Here is a 20,588-nt window from a genome sequence, read left to right as displayed (position 1 = left end):
GTGCGTGTTTAGCTAATTTTCCCGATCGCAACCAAATGGAGAAAAGTAATCGGCGAGCTATGCAAAAACTAGTATATTTCATTTCATAATACAATAATTTATGTACGCTGGCGTACTTTACATATCTTTGTGTTTCCTTTCGTAGTTCGTAGTTCCAGTAGTATAAAAATTGTTCGAAAAACACATACGAAAATGATAGTGGGGCAAAGTAGTTGAATATCCATGATATGATGATTAGCAAACACTTTTGGCTTAAAATTAAAGACATGACATGAGGTGTGCGGGGAGGGCGGGGAAAAAGACATAAATATCTAAATGTAAACTGTTGCACTTAAATGAAATGAAGCCAGGGCGCTGCTGGCTGCTCTCCCTGGATAAGTATAAAAATATGCTTCACGGCCGGCGCATTTAAATGTTTTCCACGTGCCACACCTTGGTGTTGCAGTCCTGTCCGGTGGAGATCACAGTGTTATTGTCCAGCCAGACCAACCGAGTGATTTGCGACTGCGGATGGGCATCTGGAGTGGGCAGAAAACAATATGTCAGATATCGCTTAAAGCTTACTACTCTTTTTGAAATACTTACTCTTGATGATAGTATGTTTGGCCGGATTGGCCACGGACCAGATAATGATAGTAGTGTCCAATGATCCACTAGCAACCAGCAGCGAGTTGGGCGACCAGGCCACCGTATTTACGCGAGCACTGTGGAAGCCCCACTCCTTGTTGTGTGCAGGCTTTTAAAATACACTCGATTAGTAATGGAATTAAGACATTTATGATTCCTTAATACCTTGTACTCCTCCACTGAGTAGAGCACCACCTTGCGATGGGCATCGCAAGCCACCAAATACTTCAAGTCCGGCGAATAAGAAACATCCGTGACAGCTCCCAAGTGATCCAGCTCCACTTTGGGCTCCAATACTCCGCCCTTCAGGGTGTAGATGTGCAACTTTTGGTCATCCCCGCCGACAGCAACATCGGAAGTGTCCGCATTAACGGCAATCGAGCTAGCCTCGTACTTAATGGGCAGCGAAAAGATCTTCTTCTGGTCCTGCACGAGAGTCAACTCTTTGATGCAAGCAAGTGCAATGATGTTCTCGTTGCGCAAAATGGCCAAGCCACGTGGCTGGCAGTTAAGCTTCACCACATAGTCCGTGTAGGAGTTGCCCTCCACGCTGAACTGGCGTAGGCTGTCGTCGATGCCACAGGTATAGACAAAGTCACCCCAGGCGGCAATGCCGTTGATCTGGTTTCCGTGTCCAGTGCCCGTGATGCGATCGTTGGTGCCGCTGCCCGAGTTCCAGTTGGTCACCACGCCATCGTGGCTACCCGTGTATATGGTGCTGCGGTCATCGCTCAGTCCCAGCACGGTGATGGGCTTATTGTGGCCCTTCACCACACGCAGCGGTTTCGAGGGATCCGCCACATTGAGGTAGGTGATCACGCCCGAAAGCGAGACGGTGATTAGGTTGTCTCCTTGCCACAAGCAGGACACCTGCTGGTCGTCCACAGTGGTGCCCATCACAAACTCGCTAACCAGCTCGCGCGACTCCACTGTCCAAAGGCGGCACGTCTTGTCGCCGGAGCAGGTTAGCAGTTGGGTGCTGTCTGGTTTCCAGGCCAATGCGTAAACGCCGCCCTTGTGGGCAGGAGATCCAAATTCGCCCACCAGTTCAGAGCTGGTGCCATCGTACAGAAAGACTTTGCCATCAAAGCCGGCGGAGGCGAAGAATTTGCCATCGGGCGAGTAGCGCACAGCCTGGACGAAGCGAGAGTGATCCTGCTTGGTCATCTTGAACTTGAACGGGGGTCCCTCGAACACGGCGATAGTATTGTCTTCGCTGCCTGTAATAACAAGTGTGTGTGTGTAAGTAAGTTTATTGCATTTTGGGACTATTATGTGAACTCACCCGTAACAATGCGGAATGGCCTGGCTGGCCGGAAGTCCGCCGAGTTAATAGACTTGGACTGGCCACTGATCTCGCCCACAGACGTGCCGGTTTCAGACATAAAGACATGACCGAAACGTTCGCGTCCTTCACCCACGGCAACGATGCGCTGATTGTCTGGCGACCAGCTAATATCCTTGATGGGTCCTGCAATGGGCTGGAACTCATTTTTAAGCAGGTGCTCCTTGTTGACCGTGTCCCAAATGCGAATCTTGCCGGAGGCGTCTGGTGAGAAGAGGAGAAAGCCAAATAAATAACATTGCTCGCTTCAAAACCGCAGATAAGATAAAGAAACCGCTCCAAATAAGGAAATGCTAATCATGACCGTGGCGTGACTCATAGTGGTCACGATTTTTATGCTCTGTTGCCGAAAGCCGGGTGCTCCAAGTGTGAAATTGCTGGGCGAGACTTACCACCAGATGCAATATAAAATCCGCTGGGCGAGTACTTGGCCACGTTCACTGCACACGAGTGCTCCGTGTAGACATCGGCAATGGCTGGATTCTATGGTGCGGAAGAAAGGGAAAAGCATACATACATATTTTAGAGACACTTTTAGCAAATTAAAACAAATTAATGGTAAATGGGATCCTAATTATGAACATAGGTGTTTGGTTTTGAATTTGTTATGTATGTTTCCTTCATTAACATTTCATTTTCCAGAACCTGAATATCTTTTGGCGGAAGATTTTATTTCTTGATCATTAAAGATACCATAGAAGTGGCGGGATTATCGGGACAAAAGACAAAGAAACATGGAAATATTTTGAATTTATACCGATTCAATGGGTGAAAGATAGGCAAACACATAGCTGCTGTGAAGAATCACTTTGACCAGATGAAAACATCATAATGATGATGCGTGGGCGGCAAACAAGAAATGTATCTATGTGCCAGTCTGTGTTTTGCCGGTTGGCCTGTGGAATGGGAATCTGTGTTTTGCGCCTTATATACTGTACATATATATATAAATAAATATAGAACAGCTGCCCGAAAGCCAGAAAGCACACACAAACTGGCAACAGAAACTGCAGCCTGTCCAAAAATAAAACACCATTTGGACGTAAATGCCATGGATTTATGGCAGGAACGGAGCAGCAGGCTGCAGCATATATCAGCTTACCTCGATGTTCCGGATGATCACAGAGTTTCCATTGGTGTACAGGAAGTTCTTGCCCTTGGGATCGGCACCCAAAACGATGGGTTGGCCGCGTTGGGTGCGCGGCAGAGTTGCGTAGATGTTTTCTGCAATTAAGCGATTATTTCGATTAGAAATGGGCTGTGACTGCTGCTACTCAGATAACGCCGGCAAATTGGAGTGGGTGGAAAATAGGGTGCGGCTTCGTTTTTGGGGAGCGAACGGGAACGGGGTCGCTCCAACGGCTCCACACGCGCCTCCTCTTACTGCTTAAAAAGGTCTTTCATATGCATCTATGCCCATTTATGGGCATAATCACGGTGCTTCCGGCGATTGCTTTCTGCTTTTACCGTTTTTCGCCTGTTGACTCATCCCCCTCTCTACGTATCACATTCGGAGTGGGATCGGATTCATGACTCCAGTTTATCTCTGTGGGATTCCAACTCACTGTTTTCGTACGCCGGTGGTTGGGGTTGTGCCATTCTGGTGATTTCTCGGTGCTCCTGAAGCCTTTACTAATTAGTGCGAAATTCCGCGGATAAATGAAAACACCAAACTCAAGTTCGCCGACGATTAGTGGTGGGCTAAGATCGATGTTTTCACCATCGTCGTCATCGATGGTTTTTTCTTTGCTTTATATCGACTTTGCGCTGCGTTTACCCCTTTTTAACAGCGAAGTGAACTGGAAGGAAATTAAAAATATATTGTTCTGTGTTTTATACTAACAGTAACTACTAATTGCTACCGTTTTTAATTATACACTAAAAAATTGTTTTTTTTTTTGGGATTGAGTTTTCAATTTCCTATATTTGAAAAGGAAATATATAATCAAAATTGTATTTTTATCTAATTTAATAAAATGTATATTTTTCAAAAACTATCTAAATATCGATAAATTGCGCCAAATAAATTAATCGGTCTCTGTGGTTCCCCACCTCTACCATTGTTTATATTTTTCATTTTCCGCAAGAATGATGCAAAGATTTCCGACGCAGGCGACCGTGGAGAATCCACGTTATGGACAGCTAATCATAGGACCTCCTGGTTCTGGGAAAACCACCTATTGCGGTGAGGCCCTTAAGTTCTATCGCGAACTGGGCCGTCAGGTGGGCGTTGTGAATCTGGATCCAGCCAACGAAAACATGTCCTACGAACCGGTGCTAAGTGTGATGGAGCTAATCACTGTGGAGGATTGCATGGAGCACCTGAAGCTGGGACCAAACGGAGCTCTAATGCACTGCGCTGAGTATCTGGCCGACCATTTGGAGGATTGGCTGTTGCCGGCACTGCGCAAACTAAGCGCCACTTACAACTACTTCCTGTTCGACTGTCCCGGCCAAGTTGAGCTATATACCCATCACAACGCTATGGCCCGGATTTTCGAGCGTTTGGAGCGTGAAAGATATAGCCTGGTCACCGTTAACCTTATAGATTCCCATTACTGCTCGGAGCCTGCCAAATTCATTGCCACTTTGCTGATGGCATTGAACACCATGTTGCGGATGAGTCTACCCCACGTTAATGTGCTTTCCAAGGCCGATCTGCTAAAGAAGCACGAGACCAAGTTACACTTTAACGTGGACTATTATACGGACGTCCTGGACCTCAAGTATCTGCTGGACAAACTGGACGATGATCCCGCCATGCGCAAGTATCGAAAACTGAATGCAGCCATCTGCTCCATGGTGGAGGACTACGCTCTCGTTTCGTTCCAACTGCTGGACGTCTTCAGCACGGACAGCATGCTCCGCTTGCGCAATCACATCGACAAGGCTAATGGATACGTCTACAAGGCAGGTGAGGAGCAGACGGTCAACTCACTACTAGCCTGCGCCGTGGGTGCAGAAACTGAGGCCGCTCGCATGGAGCATGATGTCCAACCCTATATGGAATAAAAGAACTGAAACTAATCGAAAATAGCCTGTGATATTGTGCATTGTATTTCGAAAATAAGTTATACAAGTCGAGAGTGAGGGATTAAGGTACGGAATGAAAAGCAGTGATTTTTTGGATTTATTAAAATATTATCTCGGCTTGAACTCTTAAACTTTTTTAGTTGTTTTTCTAACCACATATTTTTAAGAGGAAATAAACCTTTAAAGTTGTTTAAATACATTGCAATAAGAATGGTTGATAATCACTTGAGGATCACCTAATCGGAAAACACCAAGAGAACTCTACATTTGAACTTGGAAAATCCAGACCACCACTAGATGTCGCTGCAAACGTTAAAACGTATGATGTATGTAAAATTTTACAGATGTACAGAATTGTACGGGTTTGAATTCAGAATTATTAAATTAAATTTAATAAAAAAAAATACAACAAAAATCATTTCGTTTTGTTTTGTTTTTGGGCTTTGTTGACTTTTTCAGAAAATATGTCAAATGGAGAAAATTGTATTTATATAAATTATGATTTTAAGAATATCCTTTGCTAGGCGAATAAAAATTGACAATTGAACTGATCTAAAATATCAATAAAGAAACTTATACTAAATAATAACTTATTACATAAGAACAGGTATGAATTTCGAAGTCTGGTAGATCTCATCAAAAAGACCCACGTTTCTCGGTAAATTAGTTAGGCTTCAATCAAACAAAAGCGTCCTTTTTAGCATACAAAAACCAAAAGTTCAACTTGAGTCGAAAAGGATCTGCATCTGAACCCTATACTTTGATTTAACTAAAAGCAAAGTCCTCGTTAACATAAATAAAAATTAATTAAGTCCGAGGCGCGTTGTTTTGCGAGATAAGAGCTGGAACGACCGGTGAACATCTCGTGGCAAGCTGCAAATTGTGGCACGTGCACCACAAAACGGGATTGCCATTGACTCCTATACCACGACCAAGTCGTGAGCACTCGGGGGCTCCGTCTTGCAGACACGGGAAGACGCGTTGGGATATAAAAAAGCACCAGGAGTCATCTTATTTTAAGCCGATTCGTGAATCCCCTTTTGCGGGTAGCTTTTATTTAATGAAGCGAAAAAGTTGTTTATTAAAAACCAGCCAAGTTATGCTAATTTACGCTTGTTCTTAAATCTAAAAAGGAGTTATGGATCTTCCTTATACATGTTTAAATGATACGCTTTAGGATTTAAAACTCTTAAGGGCTAAAAAAGAATAAAGAGTTTTAAGAATTTATTGGATTTCTCACCAAAGAATGAGCGTTTACAACAAATCATGAAAGATAAATTTGCTGTATAGCATTGATTATAAAGATATTTAAAAGCCCTCTGCTTAAGCTGGTGGCTCCTCTTTGTAGGGCATAAGAAAACAGCGGCAAAAACGAAAACAGTTATTAAATGCAGCAGGCTCTTGTCAGATTGCAGCAGGCTGGCTGCCAATTCCCCAGTCCCCATTCCCATTCCCAATCCCCCAAAGCACCGATCCCCTTGACCGCAAGCCAAATTAAAATAAACGAAAGTGGTTTCGTGCCAGGACGAAGTGAGTGGGGCTCGGATTCGTTTTGCCTTTGCGATTTGTGTAAAGCAGCGGGCTGCGGTTTCTTGTTTTTTTGGCACACGCTCTGCAGGATAATTCGTCGCGTCCTCAAAAGCCATAAGTGCGATCCCCTGCGATGTAAGCGCGTCAGGCTAAACAGTTAAGCGACCTGGCTTGTAAGAGCGCTATTTGGTTTTGCTTTCCAGGCCAGTCCTGGCAACGATTGCGGTCAAAAGACGCGCGTCCTGTTCCCGAAAAGCAGGTGCACACCAGCAGCGGCAGTCGGGGAAAAATGTGCCAGCTAAGCAACCGGAAAAAAATAAAGGAGTTTCGGCTCTAAGGGCATAGGACTAGGAGATGACCTAGAAAACACGAAGTACGGAACTATTAACAAGAATCCCTTAATTTAAGGAGTTTAAGTTAATCACTTCAATTTATCCCATTTAACGTTTAATAAAGATAAATAAAAGAATGTTTCAAAAAAAAAAAACATCGTCCGAAAACGTGAGGTATAGCGATTTTCATATCAATTGGCCACGTTCTTGGCCAGTTCTTATCACTCCCCTCATACGCTCGCTACACCCATCATACCCCAACGATACCCTGTGCACCCCCATTCCCTATTATTACACGGTATAAATGCCTAAAAAAACAGCCCAAGTCAAGTGGGCATCTAGATACGAGTAGAATTCCACCTAGGGAGAATCGAACTCGGCGAGGGAATACACAATATTTGATTGATCTTTTTACATACTCGAGAGAGAAGGGCGAGATATGGGCAGATTGGCGGGCCCATGTGGAGGATAGGAAGTGAGCCGCCGATCCGAAACCCAGATCGTAGGTAGGCCGGGTATCCTGCGTATCCTGCGTCAGTTGTGCTGAAGCCGCAGCAAGAGGAGTAAAAATGCCATATGCTGCACTTGAAGCGCAGGCAGCAACCAGCAAGCAAAGGCATCGGCCAAATCATTAACTTAAGGTTAACGGTTGCCCCTGCTGCATTGTCTTCATCCCCGAAACAAAAAGCGGAACCAAATGCTCAATCTTGACCGGAACTGTAATTTGATCGAACCCGCGCACAGATATTAGATACGATAAGATCTTTCATCTCCCAGCAGCAGCAGCTTTTTCCTGTCGAAAATTATAAACTAAGCTCCACTAGATCGAGATTCTTTAAAGAAACCTCTCCGGGTTATTCACCCGACCGCGATCATATGAGATCGCCCAACAGTTGCACATTTTTGGGTCCTTTTTCGTATTTTTTTTTTTGTTTTTCCCTTGCTGTTGCTCATTTCTTGCCTTCCCTTAGTACCTGAGTTCATGAATCGCCTTTCGGGTTTTGGATTCGGGATCGGGGCGCGTGCCTGCTGTCGTCGTCGTCTTCGGTGGGTTTTAAGTCCTCAGGTTCGGTGTATCTGTATCTGTGTATCTGTATTTGCAGCGAGCACATGACGCTGCTCACCACTGTGTTGGCCCTTTGCACTCTGTTGGCTTGAGTTTACTGGCTTAAACTGTAATTCAGGACGCTGCTTATGCAAATATTTTGATCGTATGCCGAGACGAGAACAGTTGGAAATCAACAGGATGGGAAAGTAGTAAGCTTAAGAGAACGAGAATGTTTTGAAAAAAACCGTTCTTTACTACAGGGATACTCGATTTTGTGCATTTATTTCGAAAAAAAGTTATACAAGTCGAGAGTGAGAGATTAAGGTACGGAATGAAAAACAGTGATTTTTTGGATTTATTAAAATATTATCTCGGCTTGAACTCTTAAACTTGTTCTATTTGTGACTTAACCCATTCGGGAAACCGAGCAAACTCATAAATCAGCTCCAGCATTTCCCCCTTGCTCAAGTTTGTTACCATCGTTCATATGAGACGCGTTGACACTTATGAATTGCTTGGCAATTTAAGCGACAAGACACCCACTACCACTAAAAAAAAAACACAGAAAGAATCTGCACAGAGATTAAAATTACGATTTTAGTAAGTTGCTATTAAAAAAAAAAGTTTTTTAGGAATACAAAATATAGAATTCGATGTTGAACTCAAAAGACTTACTTTCTGTTTGGAAAAACAGAGAAAGAAAGGACAAAATAAATATAGTATCTATAAAGGTATATTGTAGGAACCATAAGGTTCAGAGATCGAAGTTACTTATTCGGAATCGTATTTTATTGTGCTTCCCCATAGCTTTCCCATTATTGGCCAACTATTTTACAAGTGTAATGGCAGCACCACACGTAGCATTCGCGGACGACAATTTACACCGGGTGCTAGCCTGGAAGCCAAGTTACTGAGATGCGGCTGGCGCCGACTTTTCGCCTTGAATGGGTCGCTAAATCAAGCAATTATGAGGGCCTTTGTCGCAACTACATACGTACGAAGTACCGAGGTTCCAAAGTACCAAAACATATGCAAATCAGCCGACCGACGACCAGTCGAGAGATGAAAGGTCTTGGGTCTGCCGGAGATAAAGGGAAATCTGTTCAGGGCCAATGAATTGATTTTCCTGCGCCCATTCCCATTCGACTGCCGCCTGACTTACGCGACTGACTGGGCCTAGTTTATCGGCCAACTGCCACGCCCCCCGCCGCGTTGCGCCCCTTTGGGCCCTGCCACACCGCATACATGCAAAGCAAACCGCCAAAGTCAAAAGAGAGTTTCGGGAGCTCGTTTTGGTGCCGCAAAGCATCCTCGGCTGCTGCGGCGACTGCGTAGAAGCCGCACGCCACATTTCAATGATAAATGTTGCCCAGAGTCCAGTAGCAGCGCCAATCGCACACTGGAAACAATTGTGGTGTCATTTGCGGCAATAAGGGCGATATACATGTATTTGAAAAGTATAGACAATGTGCATATGAAGCTGTATTATTATTAAAAAGAAAATACATATTTGAAAGACTTTCCTGAAGTATTTACCTAACAAAGTTCGTATCGATTATTGTAAAAAGAAACAATATTCTATTGAATGTCCATTATTAAAAGCAAGCATTAAACATCTTAATATGGAAAATTTCATTGGAATATTATCCAATTCCACCGGTAACTCATCGCTGGCTTATTCTTTTATTTCCATATATGATGGAACATGTTTCAAGCCCTGATTTTGCTCAGTGCCATGGGAGTCTGATGCCAGGTTAACCAGCAGATTGCTCTTGGGCCGAGCGCTATTTTGGGTAAATTGTTTTATTGCAGTTCAATTGTTGGCCGAGCTTCAGCTCCTTTGGGCTTGTTTGCTGCCTGGGATCTTGTCAAGCGGCGCTCGTTGGAGGTCCCGAAGCGAAACAGTAGCCGCAGTTAGCAGCAGTAAATTACCGTCTTTACTGAAAGCATTACGGCTTCATCAAGTCGGATGACCAATGGAATGATATCTATGTGCCATTTTCGACTATAATTTGTATATTCATATAAATATACAGGTTTGGAATATATGTAGGTTAGTAATGGGTTCATTGCTAAACTTGTATACATTGTTTAAAGCCTTATTATTGCTTTGTGGTATACTATAGCTGCTTGAAATTATATTTAAAGTTCCCTATGTAAAGTTCCCAATTTCAGGGCATCCCACCTTCTGCAGGAAGCCAAGCGATTCAGCTTCCGTTCTATCTGTTTGCATCTTGCGGCGCTGCAGATAGCCGTGGCTTCTCTCCCATATGTCTAACCGAAAGCGGAGATTATGGCATCATTTGGAGGTCTTGTGAAAAGTTAATAAATGGCTTATCTCCGACGGGGACGACATGTGTTTGGCTTAATTGTATCAGCGTGTGGGTTGCCGCTTGCATTTCGAAAGTCAGTTCTACTGAACTTTCGCACAGTTCGGCCACAAATGGTCAAAACGGCCCAATGCCAATGCAGTTCCAGAGGAAGGAGAAGGCACGAGAAGGGTAAAGGTATCGTAAGTTAACCATTTGCCTGCTAATTACGACAAACGACAAACGGCGTTCAACTGTCAGAGATTTGTGCGGGCGAGACCCCATGTCGGTACCTTATTTGTATCCCAAAAATAGTTGTGGTGGCGCCACCAGCCACTCGAAGGGGCTTCCAAAAACACAATCCTAACAAGCCACCAACATACTCGTAGTACGCGAGTGAGAAGTCGCTGGCCCGATTTGTTTGGCCTCCTCCACTTGGGCACCACCAAATAAGGCAGGCCATTGGAATTCAATCTTAAGGCCATTAGCAATTAATATCAAATGAAATTGAAATAAATTTCATTTGGCCACCTAGCATCCAGAACGAGGTCCCCCAATCCGCATTACCATACACATTCCCAGTTCGTTTTCCATGCGGCACTCGCTGATTTTCATCATCATGCGAAAGGGGGTCGGGTTCGCCCCCTTACCCCTTTCGCAATGGTCAGTTGGGGCCACCGCAACGGCAACAGCAACCTTTTGGCTTTGGGCTAATCGCCCATCGAGGCTCCTTTGGCCAGAAGAGAGCCAACCACGGTCAACAACAATAATTTTATCAATTTTGTTTTATAATTGTGCGCAGACGCAGCGGAGGGACTAAAGTTAGCCAAAACAAAGGAAAACTAAGCAAAGCAAAGCACAGCGCTGTTGTTTAGTGGGGCCGAGTTTTATTTTGTTGGCCCTTAAAAAAGAATTTTGTAGAATTTTAAGATGAAAATATATAAATATAATTTCATCATCAATCATTTGTGCCATAGACGAACATGGGAGTAAAACTAAATCTATAAATTGTGTGTCTTTAGATTTTGAATGATAAATATTTGGTTTATTTCAGGAAATGGTAAATGAATAAATAAAATATTATTTTCATTATATACTTAATTTTTTTGTACAAGGGACTTCCCAGCTCTGGCCACATTTTGGGCTGACTAAGCTGGCAGATTGCGACCCCTCCTATGGGGGCCAAAACAAACTACGCTGATTTCATTGTTAGCCTCGTTGGCAGCATGTAAATGTCCGTCTTTTGTTTTGCGGCTGTGGCTGTAACTGCGGCCCAAGTGGCCAACTGTCTGGGCCTGGTCGACTGGCTGTTGTGGTCGCCGCTGTTGTCTTAAATTAATACCAAATTGTCAACGCTGGCGAAAAGCTGCACAGCGCGCCAACGCCGCATGATAAGAGGCAGACCAGCGCACAGGCCGGGCCAAGAGAGCTGGAGTAGCCAACTGGCGAACTGGCGGACTGGGAACGGGTGACCGGGATGAGGAGTGCTGGTAACTGGGAGAAACTGGGAAATGGGAGCCCGCTGACTGCTGGACTGCTGACTGCATCTGCGCATGCGTCTTAGTCTGGGCTTTTAGCTTCTGTGCGCGGCTTCCGCTCGTTTTGGCCGTTGCATTTGCGGCTGGTCTAAGGTCTTCGATGGTCGTCAATTGATAGCCAGATTTGTGCAATTATCATTTTAATAATTGCCAACAATCTGCACGATATGAACCGGCGACAGCGGTGCTGGGACTCCTCCTGGTCGTGCTCATAACCAGTAGCCAGTCGGTGGCCATGGCCACTGTCGCCTCGCCTCGCTGTGAGCATCGTTTTGGCCCCCATTTGTTGCCAAGACAATTATAATCCACATGGCCAGGCTACATAATAATAAATTTATTACAGATTTCCGCCTGATTTGTTGGAAGGAATTTCCATGCTGGCCAGCAGCACCCACTGTGAGACAAATAGAGAATACTTAAATGGTCTCTTAGTGCTTTAAACGATATCGGCAGATAGTACGATAAATCAGTAGAGATCGTTGAACGTTGGGGAGGGAGGAAAGGAATCTCAGTAACTTAGCAACATCAGAAAATTAACAATTTTTTATGAATTTCCTTTATTTGTTATAAGTGTAAGTATAGCCTTTTATGTATTTTGTATGTTAATATTATTGCCAATAAACTATTAGAATGTTGTATAGGACGGAAATGCGTTGTAGCACTACAAATTAAATACCTGTTTAAAAAAAGATGAACTTATAAACCTTTCTGATTGAAATCACTATTTTGATAGATTTATGGATTGAAGTTATTATAGATTAACATGATAAAAACAATGATTTTAATCAATTTCGTTGTTTTAATCAGTCTAACGTTAACTAAAAATCTGTTAATCGTATGAGCACGGTAATCGTAGATTAGTTGTTATGGCCATTCACCAAGTCAACGTGACCATTCATCATGGGGGTTTTCATTGGGCCAATCCAACATCTATCTAACGGTCCAAACGGCCCACACACCTCCGATGTTCGCCAGAAGCAGAAACTCACCTCGCCACGAGCTGGCTCACATACACAGGCGCAAACCCGTTCCGTGTAGGTGTTACCCGCCCTCTCGGCGTTCTGCTGGCCAATCAGCGAGCGGCTGGCCGAGAGCCACGAGCCAAGTGCAAAGGCATTTTCGAATTTCCGAGCGGCAGAGTGTGGGATTTGCTCAAACGCAGGGGCACGCTGAGGGTGTCGTAAATAAAATGTCGCCGACATGAAAAAACAGAGAATGGAAATTATATACGACTCTCGAACTTGTGATGCATTGCAATGCACTACAAAAAATAATGATTGATAATTCAAAATGCATTCAAGACTTTTGGTATCAATCGTGATAATATTTATTACAAAATTCTAGTTTTGAAGCTTATTAAACACGTACTTTCAATTTTAGAATTTTGCTTTTACATTTGTCTGTCTTAAATAGAATTATCCTATTTCGAAGTAATGGATATTAAAACTAAATAGCACCAACTTATTTACATGTTTGTTGCGGTAATCTATAATAGATTTCGGTTTAAAGTAAAAGCCTTTTCAATAAATTTCTCAGTGCTGCATTCCTAGCTGCATTAAGCGGATTCTATATGCAGGAATATTGTAATTTTCAAAACAGTATTTCTCTCAGTGTACCGCATATCAAACGATGATAGATGTGTGAGCGGCATACGGTGAATCCGTTACAAAGCGGCAGGGGATGAGCACGCGCCCTCAGTTCTCCAGATAAACAATATGTATGGGAACGCCGCCAAGCGCAACGATGCCACCAACTTGACTTGGCCAGCCCTCATCGCGGTCGAAATGGTAGAAGCCAGAGTTCCCCCATTTTGGCCCGCTTTTAGGCCGCGTGCCTCGTACCGCTTCGCTAGATCGGCGGCACCCGTGGCGGACACGAGTGCGATGGAATTTCGGTGTCGCCTCAACTCTGCACATGTCCTGCCATGGAAATTGCGCCAAAAACTAGGGGATGGGAACTAAAATTGCTGACAAGGAAAAGGATCGTTAAATGTGGAAGTGTAAGTGTGCGCCCGCCACATTTTCTTGGCTCGTTTTCTAGGCAGGTGTGGCCCGCGCCAAGGATAGATAAACTGGAATTGAGGCGGCCAAGACGAGGTGGCCAAGCGTGGCGAGCTACCAACTCAGGAGGAGGACCCCGAACTCTCATCAAGGATAAGCTCGGAAAAAGGTGCATCGAGCGGTAGAGGGAGAAAGTGGCAGGTGCTCAGTCGTCCTATCTGAGTGGTTTAATAGCTACGATCCAACGAGAAGATGGGGACTTTATGGCTTAGAGTTTGGTATTGGTTTTAAATTGACTGACAAAAGAATTCAGTCTTTTAATTTTATTGAAATGCTTTAGGAAAATACGACGAACTGCAAAGTTTGCATTGAGAAATTTAACAAAAACTTTGTTGAAAGTTAATGTTCTGAAACCAAACCAAACTATTTGTTAAAACGGTTTTAAATGGGAAATCTGATATTTTGATAGCTATTAAATAAAATCTGTCCTAATCTTATGTATTTAAATGTAACATTATTATAATCAAATATGTCATTTTGGTAAGGTAGATTTTATATAGAAATATAACAAAAAAAATTCTACAATAATTTAAATAAAGTTTATATATTTGTGCATTGGTTGTGAAGTAGGTTTACGTCAATCCTCTAAAATGTAATAACACTTTTTATGGATGAAGTCTAAAGCTTAAAGATTAAATTCACGATGTTGCTTTAAACTATTTACCCTTATTGGGAGAAGCGCAAATAAAAATGAATTTAAACTTAATTTCTCCTATATTTTACTCGCAATGTATTTTTAATAATTAATACAAAAATTAATTTTCATCACATTCAAAATTAGGAACCCATTTGTAATCCTTGTCAAATCTAAAGGTAATCTAAACAGTATCTACAAACATGGAGAGTTGCCACGACAGATGTTAGATCCTTGGATTCATCCACCTAAATATTTGTATGCTACCCCGCCCCATCCCGCCCTCGTCCTCTCCCCCCTTCCACCGATCAGCAGTGAAATCCTCTGCCGATTGCTGGCCCTCTCTCGCTTCTTCTCCCTTGGCCAAAGTACCGATCCCGATATTCCTGAGCCAACAACAGTTGGTGGCAGCAACAGAAAGAGCAAAGGCAATTGTAACTGTTACAGGGCAGCGGGAAAAGGATAACAAACGCCCGCCAAACTTTAAGTGCATACCAATTAGTAGGGAAACGCGTGCTGGAAAACCAGTAGTAGATGGGCCAAGAGGATACGAACGCAGGGGGTTGGGGTATCGAGATCGCCAGGGGACTCCTAACTGTGCGTCTTGACCCATACAACATGGAACACAGGACTGCAACTGCCGCCAACTGCTGCCAAAGGTGAAAAACCAGAGTTGGCAACACGAACACCAACACCAACAATACATTGCAGGGCTCTCGAGAGCCACCACCAAAAGAGTCAACACCAATACACCGAGGGCTCGTTTTGATTCGGCTTGCTGCCGCACTCACACAGTGCCACAAGTAACCACAGTCGCACACAAAAATAAAAAAAAGAGAGCTCGATTTGTACCTTTTTTTCGGGCCAAGTCGCTTCACCGTTGGCTCAATTTAGAACTGAGCCATCGACCAAAGATTCAGTCAGGTGCGAAGCACCGAGCGATACGGACGTGTTCGTCTCCAGTGAGTCAAGATAAAACCGCACTGAATAAGACCCATCGAAGATCCGTTCGAATCCAAGATCACAACGCCAAGAAAGTGAGATTTGTGCAGTGAACAGTATTGAGAAAAATCACAATCCAAAGACTGTTAAAGCAAATACGTAAATCAGATCCAGTGAGATTCCAAAAAGTAAAGATCCAGAATCAAAATGAATCACCTATCGCCGCCGCCATCGCCGCACTCCCAGCAGCCGAGTCCCGCGGGATTGGGCTGCCATGGAGCAGCTCTGGACAAGCAGTGGATGCAGCGGGCATCCGCCTTCAACACTGTGATAGCCTCCGCCGCAGCACAGAAACTCAATGGTCGAGGTGAGTTCCCGATCTGGATTGACAGAAAAATATATGGGGCAGTAAAGATAGCAAAAAGATTAGCTTATAGCTTTTTAATCGTTTCGAATTGTATTTAAAAGATCACTCGATTTAAAATCAAAATGTTAACACTTTCAACAGATCAGAAAAATTATGTTAACTTTACTGTAGTTCTTACCAATACAAGAGTAACTTTATATTGATAGGCATCCTGAGGATACTTTTCCTTCCTAATCTTAATCACTACTATTCAACTGATTCGTTAAATTTGCATTTCATAGATCTGCCCTTTTTGTACAACCCGCTGCTCTACTCGAGTGCCCTACTGTGGCCCCAATTTTTGTTGTCCTCGGCCACGGCTCTGGGTACACCACTGACCCCCATGACCCCCAAATCGCCCGCCTCTGTGGTTTTGGGTCAGCGGGATCGTGACTTTGCCTTGACGCCCGAAAAGGAGCATGAACTCCAAATGAACAATAACAATGAGAACAGCAAGCAGGACTATCAGGAGCAGGATGAGGATATGCCACTAAATCTAAGCACCAAGGAGCGCATCACATCGGATGATTCCAACCGAGATCAGTATCACAGCAGCAGCAACAACAGCAGCAGGAGCAGTTCCAGCAGTGAAGTGGAGCAACTGCATCCGATGACCTCGCTGAACGTTACCCCGCCTCCCCTGAGCGCTGTGAATCTAAAGAGTTCGAGTACACCACAGCAACAGCGCCAGAGATCGCAGGGTAACATCATCTGGTCACCGGCCTCGATGTGCGAGAGATCGGCGAGAAGGGAGCAGTACGGCCTGAAGATGGAGGAGCAGGGCGATGAGGAGGAGCACCAGGTGGATCCTATTGTGCGAAAGTTCAAGTATGAGCGCAGAACTGCATCCATATCCTCGCTGCAATCGCCGATCTCCTCGCTGTCCGCTCCCGCCTCGAATGCCGTCCAGGATCTGGAGTTCGAGGTGGCCCAACAGCAGTTGTATGCCCATCGCAGCGCATTCATGGCCGGATTGACGGGCAACAATCTGGAGCTGCTCACCCAGCACTTGAAGCTGAAGAGCGAGCAGCCGCAGCAGCAGCAGCAACAGCATCGCATCAAGGACGAGCAGCAGCAGGATAACCGCTCGGCAGCGGCACTCATGAATTTGGTGGCAGCCGCCGAATTCGGCTACATGCGTAATCAACACCAACAGCCGCAGCAGCAGCAGCAACAACAGTTGCATCACCAGCAGCAGCCGCAGCAACATCAGCATCAGCAGCAACATCCTGACTCGACGGCCACAGATGTTGCGCGTCGTTCGTCCTCCTCGTCATCTTACCAAGGAGAAAACGAAGAGAAGCGCAGCGGCAGGAATTTCCAGGTAAGCAAACTCAAACAGGATAAACGCGTCGAGGGGTAGGGAAATATGAAGAGGAAATCGAGGGCAAATCGCTTGAAAATCTCTGAGCCCCCAGCCCGCTTTAATGGGCTTATCACGTGTCCTGAAGGACCATGATCTATAACCCAAAACGAATACTGTTCGTATCATTGCATAAGGTTGCGTGTCCTCGACAATTCCCCTGTGTTAATTGTTTCATATTTTGTCCGTGCGGGTTTTAATTGTCGCCGAGCCGAAAACCCCACCAATACCACTTTCAATTTGGAAAAGTGGCACAGCAAATACTGTCATAAAGTTGGTAATACAAGCCAAACCGATAGAGCTCTATGGAAATTCAATTAAGTCCCATCGAAATCACGCAATTAGTTAATCAAATAATTTTGATTAGCGCCAGTGCGGTGGGGGGCATAACTCGCCCTCGAAGATTTATGTACAAATTACAATCATAATAATTCGATATTGGATTGTGCAAAAGGTAAGAGGGCACACGACCCTCAGGAATTTGAGACGACTTACCCTAATAGGCCTTATGCCTACCCCGATGTCATATTGCGTTTATATCCATCAACACCCGCCGCGAGTCCTTATTTTTTTTTTTTTTAACATCTTTTTCCAGTTTTTTTTTCACACATTAAAGGGTCAGAGTGAAATGCGATAGGTTTTCGGGCTTCAGTACCGGACCGACATATGGTCAAAAAGCCGACGAAGACAGTTGCCAGAGTCCTTTGCGCAGGCGCAGTCACTGTTCTTCAGCTGTTTATGTATAAAATCGAATTTTTTCTGTAATTCGTGCTTTACATCTGTTCACCATTGGAGGCCCACCCGGCTGACTCAGACTTTGGGGTTTCTCCTTAACTCTTTTTTTGTTTCCCTGCTCGTTTTTTCTTTTTTTTTTTGCCTTTCGAGCTTTGCCAACTTCCGTTCCGTTGTCAGAGCTAAGCAAATTGACATTATGGCTCAGGCAGTTGAGCGCAGCTTAACAATAGAGCAACTAATTGGGTCTGAGTCTAGCCAATGTGTGTAGTGGATATGGTCCACGCGAATGCAATGCGCAAATAGAAAATCCCAAAAACAAGGCTAAAAAAAAACGTAAAAAATAAAAAAATAAGAGAACATAAAAATCAATAAGAAAGAAATTTTAAAAAACCGACACTTGTGTCAATTTACAATTACGCGTAGACCATGCGGGTTTTTCAAAAAAAAAATTGTCTCACATTTTTTTCACCCATTTCTGTGTTTTACTTTTCGTTGTTTTCATGTTTTCGTGTTTAATATAAATGTCGCCCACGTAGGCCGACGATTTGAGTTGTGTTATGTCAATGTTTGGTTACTTGCAACGTTGCTGCAACTGGCAAACTGTTCAAACATTTAATCTGACAACCGAAGATGTTACAGCCACTGGATTCGTCCAATCCCCGCGATCGATTCCCCGTGGATCCCAGCTGTGTTTGGCCCACAAATACTGCGGTATATACAATGTATGTACATATATGCATGGCTAAAGCTCCCTGGAAAGTGTCTCACTTGAGATTTAGCATTGGGCCGAGATATTTACCTAGCTGGTTTCAGCGCTGAGAAATGGCTAAGGTTCTAGATTATTTGTCGCCTGGATGTGGGCTAACCAAGTTTGGCTTGGTTTGGGTTTTCCCTTGTCGTCACTTGTCTAACAAATATTTGAGCACTCACAAATCTAGTTTAATTCATGTTGCCACTGCGAATTTGGCTCAGGCACACAAAAACGGTGAATTTATATATAAATTCTTTTCTGATTTTTTGATTATTTGGCTTTTTGGTGTGAATATGCTCAAGCTGTGCAAATATGGGGTATTCTGAGTTCCAATAATCATGACTCGTTCTGTCTGAATGTGGTGTTAATAATGTATTTTTCTATTGTCTATGTCTTTCTTTTTAGTGCAAACAGTGTGGCAAGAGCTTCAAGCGTTCGTCCACCCTGTCCACACATCTGCTCATCCACAGCGATACACGGCCATATCCCTGCCAATATTGTGGCAAGCGGTTCCACCAAAAGTCGGACATGAAAAAGCACACGTACATACATACCGGTAAGTTGAATATTCGGTGAAATCAAAGCTAGTCCATGGGGAGAGTATCCAACTATTCCTCGGCAAATGTGTCAGAACGTGGTGCAAACAGAGCCACCCTTGAGCACACACACAGATCCCTATCGCCTTTCAATTTGTCTAATTGCTGTAAAGCTGCCGCCGCCTCTCGGCCACAATTAATAAACTTTGAAGCGGCATTTAACTAATTGTGTTTATTGATTTTCCTGCGATTCCAGGCGAGAAGCCACACAAGTGCACCGTGTGCCTGAAGGCCTTCAGCCAGAGCTCCAACCTGATCACGCATATGAGGAAGCACACGGGGTATAAACCCTTCGGTTGCCACCTTTGCGATCAGTCCTTCCAGCGCAAGGTGGATCTGCGACGTCATCGAGAGAGCCGCCATGAGGAGGCTCCGCCAGTGGAGGACCTGAAGCCCCTGAAGATGGAGGTGAGCAGCAGCAGCTGCTGACCGAGGCTAGGCGGCAATCTCTGATCCAGGAGATCCCAGTATTAGCTAAGCAGGACGAGACACACACTCAAAACCAGATGATGATGATGATGATGATGATGATGAAGGTGGAGCAGATCACAGTTGGCCCTAAGTCTAAGTCGTTGCTATGAAGCCAAAGTTTGTTTTGTTTAGGCCTTCGCAAAGATTTACCTAATCGTAAGAATTATTGTTAAAACATATTAGCTAAGATACTGCCTTAAGTCTGTACATAGTTATCCCAAACAAGACTCTTTTTTATAGCCGTTAAACCCTAGCTTAATGATTAATCTAATTTATTGCATAAAGCGTTTTTGATTTGATTCAAACTTAACCCAAAATTGGCAGCTAAACGTACCAAAGAACAACCTCAAACAAATGAACTACCACTTGGCGACCACTTGTCTAAATTTAGTTTCCTAATTTATTTAAGTTTATTGATGGCATCACCCACATTTATTTATACGATCTATGCGAATTTTTAGTTTATTCTTATTTTGTAATAAGCCCAATGACTTATTGTAATTATATTTATTAGGAGCGTATATGATTTTTGGAAAATAAAGTTGAAAGCTAAAAGAGAACAAACAAAATATATGGGTTTTTTTAAGGATAAAATATCTAGAATGATTGATTGATTCCTTTATACAAAATCCTCAGGCATATCAGAAAATACACATGATATGATTAATACATATGTATATATTTTTGGTATGTATTATTAATTCAAAAAGTTTTTACATCGGGTGGGTTAAATATCTCATTATTACGATCAACCCCTTGAGCAGCTGAGAAATTCCTTAGTATCAAGGACACAGCCTCCTCCTTTGAAGTACCACATTTTGATACAAATTGTCCAAAGCGCTCCAAATATTTTTTCGGGGGCCTGTTC

At 43.8% G+C, this 20,588-nt stretch overlaps 3 protein-coding genes across 5 annotated transcripts; 2 read left to right on the top strand and 1 right to left on the bottom strand.

Moving 5' to 3' along the window:
* Positions 1-59: 59 nt before the first annotated feature.
* On the bottom strand, positions 60-3,670 carry flr (flare). 2 transcript variants are annotated; one of them, NM_140385.4, is made up of 7 exons: positions 3,538-3,670; positions 3,075-3,196; positions 2,365-2,455; positions 1,913-2,176; positions 793-1,847; positions 586-736; positions 60-518 (listed from the first exon to the last, which is right to left on the bottom strand). In NM_140385.4, exons 1-7 carry the CDS (start codon positions 3,569-3,571, stop codon positions 409-411), a joined length of 1,827 nt encoding a protein of 608 aa, NP_648642.1. In that variant the 5' UTR covers positions 3,572-3,670; the 3' UTR covers positions 60-408. The 2 variants fall into 2 exon arrangements, with proteins under 2 accessions (NP_648642.1, NP_729891.1); NM_168543.2 differs by lacking the exon at positions 3,538-3,670 and adding an exon at positions 3,440-3,507.
* Positions 3,671-4,059: 389 nt separating this feature from the next.
* CG10222 (uncharacterized protein) lies at positions 4,060-5,391 on the top strand. 2 transcript variants are annotated; one of them, NM_001300131.1, is made up of 1 exon: positions 4,060-5,391. In NM_001300131.1, the coding sequence occupies exon 1, from the start codon at positions 4,061-4,063 to the stop codon at positions 4,982-4,984; it is 924 nt and encodes a 307-aa protein (NP_001287060.1). In that variant the 5' UTR covers position 4,060; the 3' UTR covers positions 4,985-5,391. The 2 variants fall into 2 exon arrangements, with proteins under 2 accessions (NP_001287060.1, NP_648641.2); NM_140384.2 differs by having other exon boundaries at positions 4,060-5,133.
* A 9,996-nt stretch (positions 5,392-15,387) lies between these two features.
* On the top strand, positions 15,388-20,285 carry sens (senseless). Its single transcript, NM_080079.3, has 4 exons — positions 15,388-15,765; positions 16,047-17,128; positions 19,059-19,209; positions 19,446-20,285. Exons 1-4 carry the CDS (start codon positions 15,606-15,608, stop codon positions 19,676-19,678), a joined length of 1,626 nt encoding a protein of 541 aa, NP_524818.1. The 5' UTR covers positions 15,388-15,605; the 3' UTR covers positions 19,679-20,285.
* The last annotated feature ends 303 nt before the right edge of the window (positions 20,286-20,588 follow it).

The sequence above is a fragment of the Drosophila melanogaster genome, chromosome 3L (assembly GCF_000001215.4).
Source record: "Drosophila melanogaster chromosome 3L".
NCBI lineage: Eukaryota > Metazoa > Arthropoda > Insecta > Diptera > Drosophilidae > Drosophila > Drosophila melanogaster.
Note: the sequence above shows the minus strand (reverse complement) of the source record. Positions and strands in the feature narration are given on the sequence as shown.